Source organism: Hemitrygon akajei, chromosome 32, assembly GCF_048418815.1.
Source record: "Hemitrygon akajei chromosome 32, sHemAka1.3, whole genome shotgun sequence".
Taxonomy (NCBI): Eukaryota; Metazoa; Chordata; class Chondrichthyes; order Myliobatiformes; family Dasyatidae; genus Hemitrygon; species Hemitrygon akajei.
The window spans coordinates 6,921,205-6,939,564 of NC_133155.1; the positions used below are offsets into that span (position 1 = coordinate 6,921,205).

Below are 18,360 nucleotides of genomic sequence, written 5' to 3' on the forward strand. Positions count from 1 at the left end.
CAACACATTATTCAAGTGAACTCAATCTGTCCTTCAGTGTCAATTAACAAAGGTGCAGGTGTCAGCACGCAAGTAATTATTGAGCAAGATGACAGCACCATCTACTAGTTGGATGTGCCTCAAAAACCAGAGAAAATGATAAAGTGGCCTTAAACAATGTGATCTTCAGTATGTGCCATCTAATAGTAGCGTGAAGTGGCAGAGAGCATCATGCAAAAATTAGACGAGTGTAAAACTCAAACCAAGATAGTTTAAATGGGATATTTTATCGTTCATATAGACTGGAATGAGACAATGAACTCATTCAGAAAGATAGTAATTTGCAATGGTGGGAGATTTTATACAACAGGATTACAGAATACCAGTTCAATATTATTTACTATTCATTACGTGACTGGTGCTTAAGGAAGCAATGAAGCTCTTCATCTTCATTGCTGTTTTCATAACAATGCTGTCTTGACCAGTCAGGGTTCAGCCCCGAGCTGAACCCCCGAACCTGGAGGACTGGTGGACCACTTTTAGTCTGGCCTCTACCCTTTGACATGGGTAACCATATCAAGAATCAAAGGACAAGGCCCTGACTCCAGCCAACATAGTTCTCTGGGTCAATGAGGCACGCCAACCTACAAACCCTATGACAAGGCGACAGAGGATGAGAGGTGACCTGATAGAGGTGTATAAGATGATGACAGGCATCGACTGTGTGGATAGTCAGAGGCTTTTCCACAGGGCTGAAATTACAAGCACAGGAGGGCAGTTTTAAGGTGTTTGGAAGTAGGTACAGAGGAGATGTCAGGGGCAGAGAGTGGTGAGTGCGTGGAATGGGCAGCCGGCGACATTGGTGAAAGCAATAGGGTCTTTTAAGAGACTCCTGGATAGGTATATGGAGCTTAGAAAAATAGAGGGCTATGGGTAACCCTAGGTAATTTCTAAGGTAAGGACATGTTCGGCACAGCTTTGTAGGTTTTCTATGTTTCTAAGGCTGCGGTCCTCTTGGAGGAATATGGTGTGTTAAAGGAACAAACAACTGTCAAGATTACTGACTGCAACAAGAGAACAGTCATGTGCTGGGAAGGTGGGGGGTGGGCAGTTGAAAAATTAATCTTTTTATGCTACAGACTCAGTTTTTAAGCCATGAAGGACAAGAAATCAATTACTAAAAGAATGCATGGATGTTGAAAGAGGCAGGGATCAACATAGAACACATTAAAAGGCATTAAATAAACACAGACCTGGCAGACAGAGAGAAGCTGTATCAACAGATAAGGACTTCAAAGGGGAACAATAATGGAAGGCTTCAAAATGAACAAGTATTCAGACACAGATTTTCAAGAGCAATCTGAGCCTTTCAAAGCAAGTAACATTGATACTATAAATGCATATGAGAAAATGGCATGCACTTTAAATTTTCCTTTCAGCATTTATAGAGGAGAAAGGAAGTAACAGTCCAAAAATCTACGACGCTGCTGAATCACGGGAAGGAATTGGCCATAATTTTAAGTGAAAAAGCAACGAAAGAAAATAATAGTATTGAAAATGAAAAATACTAGAATCAGGCTGAGTTTGAAAGGAAGGAGTAAATACAAAGGATCTAGTGCTTTCCCAGAGTACATGACGAATAAACTCTTCTCAGGCTTCTAGTCGGGTACAGGTATCAATTATAACTGACGTTTCGATGACAAACTCTGCCATCTTCATCGGGGATGATGCCTGGGCATGTCTAGTCCGGTGGTACTTATACCCCCATAGTCTGTCCCTCCTGATTTGTTCATCCTCATCCAATCAGGTTTCCACTCTCCCACTTTGTTTACAATCAAATTCCATCTTAATGTGGATATAATAGTCTTGGAAGCAATGCATGGTGGATTTATCAGAGGGGCTGAGTTACACAGAGAGCTTGCACAGTGCCGCATTTCCTGTAATTAATGTAAATTAGGTAATGGGGTCATTTTAAAGGAATGGTTTGTAAGATATTAAAGGGCAGTTGAAGAGATATTATTTCTACTGCTTAAACAAGGAGGCAAAGTTTAAAAATTACAGCCAGACTTTCCAGGAGGAAACACTTCTACACACATCAGGTGGAAAAAACTGATAGTCTCTTCTGCAATAATTTCAGAAAACCAAACATGTTAAGAGACCGGGTAAAGGAAGCCAGTTTACTCATCAATCACAATCTACTTGGTGCAGGTTGGCCAACCCAATCTCTAGTGAGTAGGCAACCAAGCCAGATTTCCTCCCTGCACCGTTAGGTGCATCAGGGCAACCTTGATATTTCTTTAGCGCTTGTCTGTTTTATGAGGCCGAGTTGCTAACTGATGGCTCAACCCAGCACGGGTATGCTGTGCAAAACATTTCACTAAAAATCTACTAATTCTCAATATTCTGGCTCACACACGACTAACATTTTGTTTCAAAACTAAAGGCCGTAACATAAGAAATAGTTTCTCTTGTAGAAATCCACACCCATGCCTTACTCTGAAGTAACTTCTTCCATGTAACTCTCCCCCCATTCCCAGAGGAACATTTTCTTCAGGACACGGAAGAACGTAAATGTTAAAACACAAGTTAAGCAGAGTTTTTACATTCTCTATGGCCTTGGGCAAATACACCAGTGCAACAGTGCAACAGCAAAGAAAAGGATATCTAGCTGGAGTTTCCTGGAGTGTGTTTAATAACCCAATGTCCTGAGATCCTGGGGATGAAACAAAGAGAAAGATTAATCCTGAATGGATTAATTAGATTGGTGCAGTAATACAGTATTGGTATTAAACTCAAGTCCAAAGCTTACAAAAGCAATATATGCAGTTTAGTTCAATAGAATTAAAGAAAGATTCATCCGGGGCACACCCTCCACTCAAGATCAACCAGCTACTTGTTAGAGTGTTTTTGGGGTGAGCAAATAACTTCAGCAGCTAACCTCAGCTAATCTTCAAATATGAATATACACTGTAGATTAAATTTAAAATGTAGCTCTGAACAAAGGGTTGTGAATCACAGTTAATTGGAAGACCAGACAATGCTGATTTAAAATTCATTTTTGTGTCTGTAGTGTAGGTGCAAAGAAGATGGTGTAAAAGTTATAACTCAAAGGAAAGCATTGTAGGTGCCTGTAAATACAGAATTGTCCTTCAACCTTTAGCATATAAAATGTCATGTAGTATTGGGTTGAGCAGTTCTTTCTCCAAAAAGGTCTCAGTGCGATGCCTGCTGTGTCTCATTTTGTCAAATAGAGACTACTTCATTTCTACCCACTTCTTCACTCCAGTGACTCAGTTCACTCAACACCACCACTCATCTGAGCAAAGGCCACAGCTCCAATCCTCTAGCACCCACTTGACAAAATCAATAACTCCCATTTATACAACACCTTTAACAAAATCAATGCCCCCATTCAGAGAAGCATTATCAACAAATAATTGTTGCTGAGACAAAGGGTGATTTAGACACTCGAGAAAATCTTGGTCAAAGTTAAATGAGTGCACCAAGAGAGGAAAGGGAAGTAGCAAATTGAAGCAATGAATTCGAGAGTGTAAGGCCACACGCAGGCACCATGAAGTGATCTAACTGAGGCATTAAGAAGCAGAGGTCAGAGAGGCAGGACTATGAGATTTGGAAGTGAGAGCGAGAAAATCTACTGAACTATAAGCTAATGTAGATCGGAAGGCTTTGGGAAAAGGAATGAACTGGAAAGTGCAGATTTAAAGTACACTTTTCAGCAGGATGAGAGGTGTACTAGAATATTGTCAAGCTTATGCCATGTACCAACCTTCGGCCAAACTCCTGTCCTGGCTGCAAACTGTAACTAACACAAATCTTAAGCTCATGACCATCCCTCATGGTCCAGGAACACATCACAACACTGCCTGGCTGGGTAGTCTCAAACTGATGACATAAATATTGATTTCTCCTTCCGGTAAAAAGATCTTTACCTCCGCTTCCTTTCTTCTTCTATTCCCCACTCTGGCCTTTTGCCTCCCCTCAGATGCCTATCACCTCCCCCGGCGCCCTTTCTCCTATGGTCCACTCTCCTCTCAGATTCCTTCTCTAGCCCTTGACCTTTCCCACCCACATGGCTTTACCTAGCACCTTCTAGCTATCCCTGTTCTTCTCCCCCATCTTTTTATTCTGGTGTCTCCCCCCTTCCATTTCAGTCCTGAAGAAGGGTCTTGGCCCAAAACATTGACTGGTTATTCATTTCTATAGATGCTGCCTGGCTTGCTGAGTTCCTCCAGCATTTTGTGTGTGTTGCTTTGGATTTCCAGCATCTGGAGATCTTTTCGTGTTACTGTTCCCAAGTTACAAATACTTGTTGGACTGGGGTGTAAAATTATCTTTTCTTGCAGTTTAAGATTCCTATGTTTGCTTGTGTTTTTATATCATCACCTGAGATATACTCAGTGGCCAATTTATTAGGTACACCTACTTATTAATACAAATATCTAATCAGCCAATCACATGGCAGCAACTCAATGGTTGGAAAGTTCAGTTGTCGTCCAGGCCAAACATCACAATGGAGAAGACACTTGGTCTAAATGACTTTGACAGTGTCGGTGCCAGGTGGGGTCATCTGAGATTCTCAAAAAACTGCTGGTCTCCTGAGATTTTCACGCACAACAGTCTCTGGAGTTCACAGAAAATGGTGAAACAAAAAAAAAATCCAGTGAGTGGCAGTTCTGTGGGCGACAACACCTTGTCAGAGGAGGATGGCTAGACTGGTACAAATTGTCAGGAAGACAACAGCAACTGAAATAACCACTTGTTACAGCTGTGGTGTGCAGAACAGCATCTCTGAATGCACAATGCGTTGAACCCTGAAGTAGATGGGTTACAGTAGAAGACCACAAACATCCTACACCTAATAAAATGCCCACTGGGTATACATATAATCACTTAGCAAACTTTCCAATAATTAGGGGACAGTTAATTCTGTATTGTTCTAGAAACTTCTATACTTCTCAGCGTCAGGTGTCACACCTCTTGAATCCGGCTATTTTGGGTAATCTCTAGTTGGAGTATGGGACGACGGCAACTACTTTTTTTAATTTGGTCTTTTCTTTGCTCTCTGTTCTTGCAACATCTAATTAAACAGCCATGAGCAACAAGATTTATGCCTCAATTTGGCTTCCAAAGGACCTTTGGATCACAAATGCATCAGGATCCAACACAGCTTACAATGAAATGCAAATTACAAGCAGATCTTGCCAATTTTTTTTAAATCAGAAACCTTGCTACTTCATTTCTAATGAAAAAAGGGGCAATTCAGGGAGTGAAAATATCTCTGAAACTCATTTCCAAGGACTAATCAGGTCCACCTTAACTCATTTCTAAAAAAAAACAATAACCCTTAGACTGCCCTAGTTCACATGGGATCAATGCAAAACTTACGTAGCGTGAGGTGAGTTATCACACAGGCAAAAATGAAAGCAGTTAGAAAGGAAAGCGACAACAGAAACATGTAGAAAAATCTGTAGTTCCTTTTCCCGACACAGTTTCCGACCCAAGGACAATGGTGATCAAATCGCTCTGCAAGGGAGACAAAAAATTTAACATTAGCCCATCAAGTCCATAATCAATTTACTTATCTTGGAATTACAGTCACAAGGAAGTTTAAAGATCTCTTTCGTGAAAACTTTGTCAATCTTTCATATGCTATAAAACAGAGTCTGGTACAATGGTCACCTCTATCTATGTCCTTGGTAGGTCGTATTAATGTTGTTAAAATGTATGTTCTCCCCAAATTTTTATACTTATTTCAATCTATCCCAATTTTTATTCCTAAATCTTTTTTTGATTCCTTAGACTCTATTATTTTGTCATATTTGTGGCAGAATAAGCGCTCTAGAATTAATAAAATCCACCTCCAAAAATCTAAAAAAGAGGGTGGCATGGCTTTACCTAACTTTAGCTTATATTACTGGGCAGCTAATATACGTTGTGCTGCCTTCTGGTCTTTCTTCCACGGTCAACCCGAGTGCCCTAACTGGGTGGCAATGGAGTTGAGCTCCACCAAAGAATTATCTATATCTGCACTTCTTGGCTCTGCACTCCCTAGCAGTCTGCCCAGATCAATAGCTAATCCTCTGGTTAGACACACTTTACGTATATGGGCTCAGTTCAGGAAATGCTATGGTTTCCAGGGGTTTTCCGTTTCTAGCCCTGTCGCACATAATCACCTTTTTTTACCTACTACGTATGATTCAGCATTCCATGTTTGGTACAGGAAGGGCATTAGACATTTTGAAGATCTCTTCATTGATAATCACTTCGCTTCTTTTCAGCAGCTCTCTGTTAAGTTCAACCTGCCTAACGCTCACTTTTTCAGATATCTCCAAATCCGACACTTTACTGCTCCTTTGATTCCTAACTTTCCTGAAATGCCTGCAAAAAATGCTATAGACCTATTTCTTTCCATTAATCCACTAGGTAAAGGTTTAATATCAATTATCCGAGATAAACTAGCAGCCTTACGACGGGCCCCTGTGGATAAAATTAAAATGGCCTGGGAGCAGGATTTAAATATCTCCTTATCCGAGGAGAGCTGGGACTCAGTTCTCAAATCGGTTAACTCAACCTCCCTTTGTGCTCACCATTGCCTTTTACAGTTTAAGATTGTTCATAGAGCCCATATGTCTAAATCTAAACTATCTCGATTCTACCCTGGCATTAGTCCGCTCTGTGATAAATGCAAGAGGGGCGTGGCCTCTCTCATCCATATGTACTGGTTCTGTCCTAGCTTGGAGAAATTCTGGAAAGATGTCTTCACTACATTATCGGGTATTCTGAATCAGCACCTAGAACCTAACCCCTTAATTGCTCTGTTCGGTTTTTGGGGCGAGACAGATTTATGTCTGGGTCCGACCAAATGCCGAATACTATCCTTTGCCTCTCTCCTGGCGAGACGCTTGATCCTCCTTAGATGGAGAGATGTTGCCCCGCCCACTCATGCGCAATGGCTTAACGACATTATGGCCTGCTTGGACCTCGAAAAAATTCATTATTCAGTTCTTAATTCGGATCTAAAGTTCCATAAGGTCTGGGGACCTTTTATCAAGTACTTTCATAACCTTCCTCTTGACTAGGGTTTTTTTTTCTTTCTTTTCTCTTCTTTTCGGTCCCTTGCTTTCAGCTCCCTTTTTTTTCTGGTAGTAGGCATTATTATCCTCTGTTGCTAAGTGTATTCACAGTCTGGGAGTTTGACTGTCCTGACTTATACTCTTTATATTGTGTGGTGGTTGGTCTGGAGTTGTTGTTGTTTTTTTCTTGTGTTGTGGGGCTTGGGGAGGACACTAAACTCACTTGTCTTTAATTTAGGTGCTTTTTTGTTAAATTCTCTTCCTTTGTAGCATATTGTTATTGTATGTTTAATCTTGCACTGTATTAAAGCTCCTCATTGGGATTTGGGGTTTTTAATTTTGTAAAATGTTCTGAAAAACTAATTTTAAATTTTTTTTTAAAAAAAACATTAGCCCATCAAAATGCACTTTCTCCCCTTACAATCAGGAAACGGGGCTGATTGGCCTTCCAAATAATCAACTACCTGGGACAAGTCTTGCCCTCAGTAAACAATGGTATTCAGCTCCTTTCATCCCCTATCTACTCAACTGCCCATTCACCTTGACCTTGGGGAAATGTCACACTCTATTTGCCACGCATGCCAACACCCACAAACCTGTGCCCAACGGCACCATTCCTACCAAAGTCCGTGTATCTCCTGACGGAGCCCTGAGGGACACAATCCATTGCACAACACAGCTCCCCGTACCCTCAGCCGGTCCCATGCCCACACCCCACACTCACCCACACAGTTATCACAAAGGCTGCAGTGTGACGTTCGCGGAGGCCGGAACATCTTGCAGCTGAAGCAGTATTTGAGCTTCACTGCCTGCCCGTTGATCACCACTTCCTTTGTTCGAGGCGGCGGTCGATAACCTGATCCACCAGGGTTATCTGAAAAAGAATGGAGCATCTTCTGTTTGAGTGTACCGGGTGGGCTACTTCATTAAACTGAGGTCCAATGGCCAATAAGCAATTTCTCCTAACTACACTTCGACTCGGGACGGGAAAGGGAAGGGGAGACAGAGGGCTTGTGGGAACCCAGTGAAGAAAGAGCAAACTTGACTCCCTTGATCAATATCCCGGTTTCTATTTGATCCCTGCTGCTCTGAAGCCACCGGGTCAGCATAGCGCAAGGTTCATGGCATTTGCTGCAGTTCTGGGATTTGTGGAATCACTGCTCCGTGCAGGGCCAGATGGCTTTTCCACATACCCTGAAACCAACTGAGAATGGATCAGTCTGTTTCTGTAGGGGGATAAAGAAAAGTGCGAAGACAGGAGACTGTAATGGAGAAGTGCAAAACTTGGAAGACTGTAAAGAGGATACTGGAAAAGGTATGGACTAGATGGGCCGAATGGCCTGTTTCTGTGCTGTACTTCTCTAGGACTTTACAGTGATGAAATGTAGGGAGATATGATCAGAACAATAATTTAAACTTATAAATGCAGATTACATTCAAGAATATTCATATTCTTTTCTGAACAATTAAAACTGCAATTAATTCACAATCTCTTTAGAAAGGTTAATCCGTAACCAAGACAGGAACACAGGAGTCTGCAGATGCCGGAAATCTGGAGCCACGTACAAAAGAGCTGGAGGAACTCAATGGGTCAGGAAGTATCTATGGAGGAACAGTCACTAATTCGGGCCGAAACCCTTCAAGGACGGGGAAGAAACAGAGAAGATAGCCAGCACAGAAGGGAGGAGGGAAGGGATGGAGCAAGAGCTGATCCAGGTGAAGGTGGGGGTGGGGGGGAGGAGGGAAGAGTGGGAATGATGCACAAAGCTGGAACGTGACAGGCTGGAGAAGATGGAATATGATAGGAGGGAACAGTCAACCGCAGAATAAAAGGAAGGAGGTGGGGAGGGAAATTGGTGGGAGGAATGTGTGGGTGATGAGCTGGGAGAGAGGAAAGAGGATCAAAGTTCCCCACTACCCAGGACATCCCCTCTTCACACTGTTACCATCGAGGAGGAGGTACAGAAGCCTGAAGGCACACACTCAGCGATTCAAGAACACTCTGCCATCAGATGACTTCTGAATGGACACTGAATTCAAGAACCCATGAAACATTTTAATTCTGTTTTTTGCACTACTTATTTTAATTTAACAGACATACAGGTGTAGACAGGCCTAAGGTGTAGAAAAAGTCAATTTTAGAAAACCTAGCACAGTTATTTTTCCTACATTTACACACTTAGTCCAGCAGTCATGGAGCATACGGATCCCTTCTTTGTAGAAGTGGTCCACAGCAGGGGTGATCGGTAAGTTTGTGGCCTAAGGTAGAAGGAGATGAGTTATACAGCTCTCATTACATGCTCATGCAGATCAACTCTGAGTGATTATGCAGAAAGTTTGAAGTTAACAACTCATCTCAACTACCTGCAACTCAAACTCAAACTACCTGCGTCTCAATGTCACCAAGACCAAGGAGATGGTGGTGGACTTTAGGAGACCTAGGACTCACATGGAGCCAGTGATCATTAATGGAGAGTGTGTGGAGCAGGTTAAGACCTACAAGTATCTGGGAGTACAGTTGGACGAGAAGCTAGACTGGACTGCCAACACAGATGCCTTGTGCAGGAAGGCACAGAGTCGACTGTACTTCCTTAGAAGGTTGGCGTCATTCAATGTCTGCAGTGAGATGCTGAAGATGTTCTATAGGTCAGTTGTTGAGAGCGCCCTCTTCTTTGTGGTGGCGTGTTGGGGAGGAAGCATTAAGAAGAAGGACGCCTCACGTCTTAATAAGCTGATAAGGAAGGCGGGCTCTGTCGTGGGCAAAGTACTGGAGAGTTTAACATCGGTAGCTGAGCGAAGGGCGCTGAGTAGGCTACGGTCAATTATGGAAAACCCTGAACATCCTCTACATAGCACCATCCAGAGACAGAGAAGCAGTTTCAGCGACAGGTTACTGTCGATGCAATGCTCCTCAGACAGGATGAAGAGGTCAATACTCCCCAATGCCATTAGGCTTTACAATTCAACTGCCAGGACTTAAGAACTTTTTAAAGCTATTGTTAATGCTTTTTAAGCTAGTGATTTAGTTGCATATCATATTATTACTGAGTTAAGTATTGTATTGTATGTAATGAGTTTTTGCTACAACAAGTGTACGGGACATTGGAAAAAATGCTGAATTTCCCCATGGGGATGAATAAAGTATCTATCTATCTATCTCCTTCAGGCCACGAACTTATCAATCACCCCATGCTGTGGACCACTTCTGGAGGTCCAAGACGTCAACTTCCACAAAGAAGGGATCCGTATGCTCCACGACTGCTGGACTAAGTGTGTAAATGTAGGAAAAATAAATGTGCTAGGTTTTCTAAAATTGACTCTTTCTACCTTAGGCCATGAACTTATCAATCACCCTCATAACTCAGTTTTTTTGTTCTCTATATTTATCGGGTATTGCATTGTACTGCTGCCGTCAAGTCAACAAATTTCATGACATATGCCCGTGATATTAAACCTGATTCTGAGATAGGGTAATGGGGTAGGTGGGATAAGGGTAAAAAAGCAAAAGGTAGGGACAGAGGAAAGTGGTGACCAGAAATTAGAGCAATCAATGTCAGTTTGCAGATTAACAAGGCGATGCTCCTCTAATCTGTGTCTAGCCTCAACTTGGCAGTACAGGAGGCCATGGACAGACAGAGTTAAGGTAGCTAGCCACTGGGAGATCCCAGCTGGTATGGTAGCAAAGGTGCTTAATTTAGTGATTCCTCCGAACCGTGCCGGGTCTCACCAACACAGAGAAGGCTGGTCTGGATTCAATAAAGGACAACCATAGATTCTCATGTGATGGGAAGGACGTTTTGGGCCCTGAATGGTGGTGAGGGAGGAGTTAGAGGGAGAGGTGTAACAGTGCGACTACAGGGATAAGTGCCTGGAGTGGGATCGGTGGGGGAGGCACAAGCGGGGAATGGAGTCGTGGAGTGAGGGAGAGGGGATGAGAAACGGCACATGGTGGTGAGGCCCCAGTAGAGATGACGGAAGTTGCAGAGAATGATACGTGGAGTGCAGGTTTCACACCCAAATGTGGAGCTCAGTTACCTATCTGTTTCTCCAAGTGGGCTGCTTCATCTGGTGTAGCTCGTGGCAGGATCCCAGGATCGGTGAAACTCGTGTGCAGCAGTGCACTTAATACAAACACAAACAGCAGCCCCGCGATAATGGGAATAGCCAGCGTCAGGTTCTCCGTCAGGTAAGGACAGCTGCAAAAACAGAGTGCCAGAGCTTTACCAAACACACAGTAAATAGCTTTACAAAAATGGGAATAGCCAGCGTCAGGGCCTGGCAGATAAGGACAGGTGTAAAATTGGACTGCAATAGCTTAACCTTTGCCTGAGCCTCAGCAACACGCCTCATGAATCACAGGAGAAAATATTTATTGTAACACACACAAAATGCTGCAGGGATTCAGCCTGTCAGGCAGCATCTACGGAAGTGAATAAACAGTCGACTTGTCGGGCCCAAAGCTTTCATCAGGTCCCAGTGAATAATCAGTCAACATTTCATCAGGACCTGATGAAGGGTCTTGGGCAGAAGCAGCGACTATTTTCATTTCCACAGATGCCGCCTAACCTGCTGAGTTCCTCCAGCATTGTGTACGTGTTACTCCAGATTTCCAGCATCTACACATCTCCTCGTGTTTATGAGAAGATTTATTTATTTTACTGAGAGACACAATGCGGTATCTGGCCCTTCCAGCTCCATGTGCCCAATGACACACGTGACCAATTAACCTACTAACCCGTACATCTGTGAGAGGAAACCCACACGCTCACAGGGAGAACAAACAAACTCCTTACAGACAGTGGCCAAATTGAACTGGGGTCACTGGCACTGTAATGGTGTTACACTAACTACTCTGGCTGTATACCTCTGCTGTTCTCACCTGGAGGTATTTGATGAGCCATATAATGGGAGTTTTATTCTACGTCTCTCCAGTTCCAACTGCAATTTCAGTCAGGTTGTTGCCAGCATCAGTTCTGGAAATGCAGGCATATCACTGTCAAACAAGAATTACCATATATAAACAGACTTTTTGGTCAATCAAGTCTGAACTGGTATTTACCCTCCACAATAAATACCAGGAGTATTTATGGTATGTGTGGTGTCCTGATTCTGAGAATCTACACTGTTTCTATTTTGCAACCTCTAATCTAGAAAGTAGTTTCCGCTGGTGGGTGAGACTAGAACTAGGGCACACTGCCTCAAGATTCAGGGAATTAGATTTGGGATTGAGAAGAGGAAAAATTTATTTTCCCAGGGATTAGTGACCTGCGGAATTCTCTGCCCAGGGAAACAGTAAAAGCACATCATCATTACATGCTGTGTCGTATGATGTGGGTTATCATGGTCTTTCCATGACCACAATTGTTCTGGGAATTTATTTTTTTTACAGAAGTGGTTTACCATTGCCTTCTTCTGGGCAGTGACTTTACAAGATGGGTGACCCCAGCCATTATCAATACTCTTCAGAGATTGTCTGCCTGGCATCAGTGGTCAAACATCAGGACTTGTGATCTGCACCAGGTGCTCATACGGCCATCCACCACCTGCTCCCATGGCTTCCTGTGACCCTGATCGGGGGCTAACTAGGTAACCATCAAAAAGGGATAGGCAGCCAGTGCAGATTACCCCTGTGGCAGTTGCCCTCAATAACGAATGTACCACTCGGGATACTGTTGGTGGGGGGGGGGGGGATATTCCGGCAGGGAAAGCCACTCCACTCAGCTCTCTGGCTCTGTGGCTCAGAAGAGAAGAGGGGGGAAGAGTCAAACTTAGTGATAGGGGATTCAATGATTAGGGGGACAGACAGGAAGTGCTGCGGATGAGAACAAGATTCCTGGATGGTACGTTGCCTCCTGGGTGCCAGAGTCAAGGACAGCTCAGACTGAGTTTACACACCCTTAAGTGGGAGGGTGAGCAGCCAGAGTCATCGCCCCCATCAGAATCAGTGACACAGGTCGGACGGGCGACAAGAAGTGATGCTGAGTTAAAAGGCAGGACCTCCAGGATTGTGATCTCAGTATTGCTATCCGCACTACACGCTAGTGAGGCCAGAAGTAGGAAAACAGTTTAACATGTGGCTAAGGAGATGGTGCAGGAGGGAGGGCTTCAGAGTTTTGGAATGCTGGGCTCTTTTCCAGGGAAGATGAGACCTGTACAGACAGGACTGTTTTCACCTGAAATGGAAGGGACTAATATCCTTGCAGGAAGGTTTGCTAGTGCTGCACTGGGGTGAGGGTTAAATTAGAATTGCAGAAAGATAAGAACCAGAGCAGAAAGGGGCGTGGTTCGGGGGAAAGAAGTTATTAAGCCTACATACAAAGTCAGCATGGTGGGACTACTGTTCTGAGCTGTGTATATTTCAGTGCAAGGAGTATTGTAGAAAAGGCAGATGAGCTCAGGGCATAGATCAACACGTGGAATTATGAGATTGTGGCCATTAGCGAGACTTGGCTGCAGGAGGGGCAGGACTGGCAGCTCAATATTCCAGGTTTCCATTGTTTTAGACGCGAGAGAGTGGGTAGGATTAAAGGAGGAGAGGTGACTTTACTAGTTGGGGAAAAAGTCACGGCAGTACTCAGTCAGGACAGACTGGAGAGCTTATTTAGTGAGGCTTTATAGGCAGAAGTGACGAATAAGAAAGGTGTGACCTCATTAACGGGACTATATTATAGACCACCCAAAAGTCTGTGGAATCTAGAGGAACAAATTTGTAAAGAGATCGCAAACTGTTGCAAGAAACACAATGTTGTGATAGTAAGTGATTTTAACTTTCTACGTATTGATTGGGACTCACATACTGTAAAAGGGTTGGATGGGAAAGTGTTTATCAAGTATTTCCAAAAGTTTTCTTAATCAATATATAGAGGTCCCAATAAGAGGCAGTGCAATTCTAGATCTCCTATTAAGGAATTGGATGGGGCAGGAAACAGAAGTTTGTGTAGGGGAACATCTAGTGATCATAAGGCCATTAATTTCATTAATAACACAATTATGGGGAAGGGTAGGTCCCGTTCTTGGGTTAAGATTCTAAATCGGAGAAAGGCCAAGTTTGATGGTGACAGAAAGGATTCTGGCAAGTGTGGATTGGGACAAGTTGTTTTCAGGCAAACGTAAGTGTGTGGTTGGTAAGTGGTAGGTCCAGACCCTGAAGCATCGACTGTTTACTCTTCTCCATAAATATTGTACCTAACTCGCTGAGTTCCTCCAACATTTTGTGTGTGTTGCTCTGGATTTCCAGCATCTGCAGAACCTCCTGTGTTTATAGCCCCCAGGTGGCTCTGCATCCTTTTGCATTACCGTCTCTTCAGGACCGATTTCATGCCGTGACAGCAGTCGCCATGGCTGGTTCTGTGGTACAGCAAGTCGGCGAGCCACCGATCGCCTGCCAGCTCTTTCTCCACCCTTCCTTTCACCTTATTATACCAGCCACCTCCCCTCCTCCTTTCTTGCTGAAATGAAGGGTCTTAACCTGCCCATTTCCCTCAGCCTGACCTGCTCCTTGCACTGTGTGCTGTTCGCAGTAACCATTTTTGAAGCATGCCAGTATGCTGCAAGAATACTGTTTCCCATAACCAAGACTTTGTCAATAGGGCTGGTATGTCAGTGAAATCACCCCAATTTGAGAAATAAAGTGCAGCAGATACAGGAAGTCTGAGTCAGAAGATGGCAGAAACAGTTGGCAGGTCAGACAACATTCCTCAATAGTGTAACAAAAAACCCATTAGCTGAGCAATCTGCTGGGTAAACTCTACAGGTGAAGAAAGAAGGAACTGTCAGTGATCCAGTCGAAACAGATGGGGGGAGCAGTTCATTAGCTGCAGTCTAGAAGGAAAACTCTGATCTCAAATCTCCTCTACTTTGCAGCCATACCCACTCATGCAGAGAGCTTCCGGAGTAAACCTCGAATGAAAAATCCAGCGCTGGAGTAATTCAACTGGCAACTCCTGCGACACCACTGGCACCAAACTATAATCAACCTCTGCCGTTCATTTGGTTTCCACAGCTGCGGGAAGAGGAGGCGGCTGCACAGGTAAACAGCTTGCTCTCCATATTGTACTGCCCTGGCTTGTGTATCAACCTAGACAGCTAGGACACAACATCCCCGGTCAACACCAACCAACTGGGGGGGCCACCCGGTCAAAACCCTACATCAGAAACTGACTGGTCCTGGATGAGTGGGGCTGACGAACCTGCTTTGTTTGTCTCTGTTGACTCTGCCAATTTCACTAGAATTCTCAGAAGTCTAGGCAATGAGAGCCGGAAGCTTGCTCTACCATTCCTGTGACTCATCCTCCATATCAACATCCTATTCGACCTCTCACTGCCCAGAATGGTAAACAAAAATGTAGTTCACTTTCCAAATTACCTGCATTGGGACATCCAGATTCCTCTGCGTACCAGAACGTTGCAATCTTGCATTCAGACTTTTCTTCAACTTCCCCTCCCAAGATGTGTAACTGCACATAACTTTATTTGTCTGATCTTTACTAACTCATTTAATCCCTTTACCTTTCACAATTTACACTCTAATCTATCTTTGCACAACCGTGCGTTCACCGACTTGACTCATTTCTATAAATGGGCCCCACCACCAACCTCTGGAACATTTATCATTGTATCCAACCAGAAAAAGACCCATTTACACCCACTTTGCATTAGTCAGCCATCCCACTAGATTTTACGTTCCGTGATAACATCTGATATGACACTTATAGAGTCTCAGAGCTTTTCAGCACACAAACAAGTCTTCTACCCTACTGGCCCATCTGAACTATAAACTTCCCAACACAGACAAAATGTTGGAGGAACTCAACGTCTAATGAAAAGAGTAAACAATCGACCTTTCAGGCCGAGACCCTTCATCAGGACCCCCTGCTCCCCCTTGCTGGTCCCAGTTGCCCACAGCCCTCCCCGCATGTACCTATCCAAATGCCCCCTGCCTTCTCTTTCCACCCCAAGGAGCCAAAGACAATGGGGAACTGGGTCAAACAGAGCCGATCACTCGCTCAGTCACTGAGTCAGTGAGGCCAGCCAGGTGGCCACTCTCTCTCCCTCCCCCCCCACCACCAAACATCTGCTGGAAATCCAAGGGTAGGGTTTTTTTTTTAATGATCACTTGGTAGTTTCTTGTTTCCCGTTAATAAGACCATTGTTGAACAAGGCAAGGCAAAGGTACGTTTACAATTAGTCCAGAAAGGTCACCAGCTCAATAAGGAACAATAGTTGAGCGCCAGCCATCCGCGGAACAACCACCTCCCACGACGATCATGGTGGCAAACACCTAAAATCCTTTAGTGGCAAACGTGAAGGGAAAGCAGTAAATCACTCAATAATCGCAGAAAGTGCATAACAAGCCCAGCGTTGCTATTCAGGACCCAGCGCAGCGCATCCCTCCCAATCCCAAAACTCGCCCCACACACACAGAGCCGGCGGATGTTCCCAAGGAAATCCCACCCAGATCATTGAAAGAGAAGCTCCCGGCACACAAAGGCCGGCGGTTTATCTCTAACTTGGGACTGCAAGGTATTATTCACAGTCCAAAACGGTCCGGAGGGCGGAGAGACCCGGGGCTCCAAGATGCTGGAACCTGGAGCAACAAACACATTGCCGGGTGAAGTGAGCGGGTCAGGCGGCCTCTGGACAGTTAGCGACACCCTTTATCTGGACTGGAGGTCCCGGTCCCCGGCCGGCGGCAGGACGCCGACCTCAGCCCAACTTCTGGGAGCAGCGCACCCCGGCGAAGAAGCGACTTACTCGAACCCGAAGAAGAGGCCGCTGGTGCCGAGGATGAGGCCCAGGGTCAGGTAGAAGGCACCACTCTGCCGCCCGGTTATCAGCCGCCCGTCGCAGAAGAACCGATTCTTGCCGGTGAACGACTCCCACTTGCGCCGGCGCCGCTGCTTGCCCGAGGCCGGCGTGTGGCACTGGGGAGCCGGCGTGGAGCCTTGCCCGGGCCCCAGTGCAATCTGCCGGTACTCACACACCTTCATTGCCGAAACGGCTGGGGACGCTCCGGGTCACTCACTCAAGCCTGCCGCACTTCCCACACCCTCACCCTCCGACAGCCAGAGCCCGTCCATTAACACGGGCAGGAGAAACCTCCGGCTGCAGCGACACCCAGGGGACAGACACGTCCATTAACACGGGCAGGACAAACCTCCAGCTGCAGCGACACCCAGGGGACAGACACGTCCATTAACACGGGCAGGACAAACCTCCAGCTGCAGCGACACCCAGGGGACAGACACGTCCATTAACACGGGCAGGACAAACCTCCAGCTGCAGCGACAGCCAAGGAGTCCGTTCATTAACACGGGCAGGACAAACCTCCGACTGCCCCGACAATCAGGGACCCATTCATTAATGCGGGCAGGAGAAACCTCCGGCTGCAGCGACACCCAGGGGACAGCCAGGGAGCCCGTCCATTAACACAGGCAGGACAAACCTCCGGCTGCAGCGACACCCAGGGGACAGCCAGGGAGCCCGTCCATTAACACAGGCAGGACAAACCTCCGGCTGCAGCGACAACCAGGGACCCATCCATTGACGCGGGCAGGAGTAACCTCCGCCTACAGCGACAGCCAAGGAGCCCGTCCATTAATACGGGCATCTGAAACCTCCGGTAGCAGCGACACCTAGGGGTGAGGAGCCAGAGCTCCGGCTTCTTCCTCGGACGATTGGCAGTCCAAATTAAAGCGCATTTCTGCCACCAACTGGACTGGGCTGTGGTGTAGAGTTGGGGAGGGGGGAACCCCTCAGTACTACTCTTTCTATTACTAATCTACAGCCCAGCGCATCTGTGGATGTGAACTACTCACTATTCAAGACATCTGCCGTCCGATTCCTAAATGGACATTGAGCCCTTGGACACTACCTTACATTTTTAATATATAGTATTTCTGTTTTTGCACAATTTTTAATCTATTCAATATATGTATACAGTACTGTAATTGATTTAGTTATTCATTATTATTTCATTTTATTTTCTCTTCTATCTTATGTATTGCATTGAACTGCTGCTGCTAAATTACCAAATTTCACGTCACATGCTGGTGATAATAAACTTGATTCTAAGTAACGAAGGGCGATACTGTGAATTAAAGTCAACCCCTTAACTTGGCAAAGTTTTTAAAAGAAAACTATCACCCCCCCCCTCCAAAAAATCTTAATGAAGCCTGCATGAGATTTATTTCCATGTTACATGCTTAACATGGTAATAGTATACGTTTAGCTGTTTCATAATGACAAAACCTACACAACCCAGAATGTGTCCAGAGGAAGGGTCTCG

The 18,360-nt window shown here is 45.0% G+C and overlaps 1 protein-coding gene across 2 annotated transcripts in view; it reads right to left on the reverse strand.

The window, feature by feature from the left end:
• Positions 1–17,323, reverse strand: part of LOC140719663 (palmitoyltransferase ZDHHC18-B-like) — a 53,434-nt gene extending 36,111 nt beyond the window's left edge. Inside the window, exons 1-5 of one of the 2 annotated variants that reach the window (XM_073034449.1) lie at positions 16,827–17,316; positions 11,109–11,269; positions 7,798–7,947; positions 5,386–5,523; positions 2,648–2,692 (exon numbers count right to left, since the gene is read on the reverse strand). In XM_073034449.1, the coding sequence (XP_072890550.1) occupies positions 2,648–2,692; positions 5,386–5,523; positions 7,798–7,947; positions 11,109–11,269; positions 16,827–17,062 (730 nt within the window). In that variant the 5' untranslated portion in view covers positions 17,063–17,316. Of the gene's footprint in view, positions 1–2,647; positions 2,693–5,385; positions 5,524–7,797; positions 7,948–11,108; positions 11,270–16,826 lie in introns of both variants that reach the window. The other variant, XM_073034450.1, reaches the window with a different exon arrangement.
• Between the last annotated feature and the right edge of the window lie 1,037 nt (positions 17,324–18,360).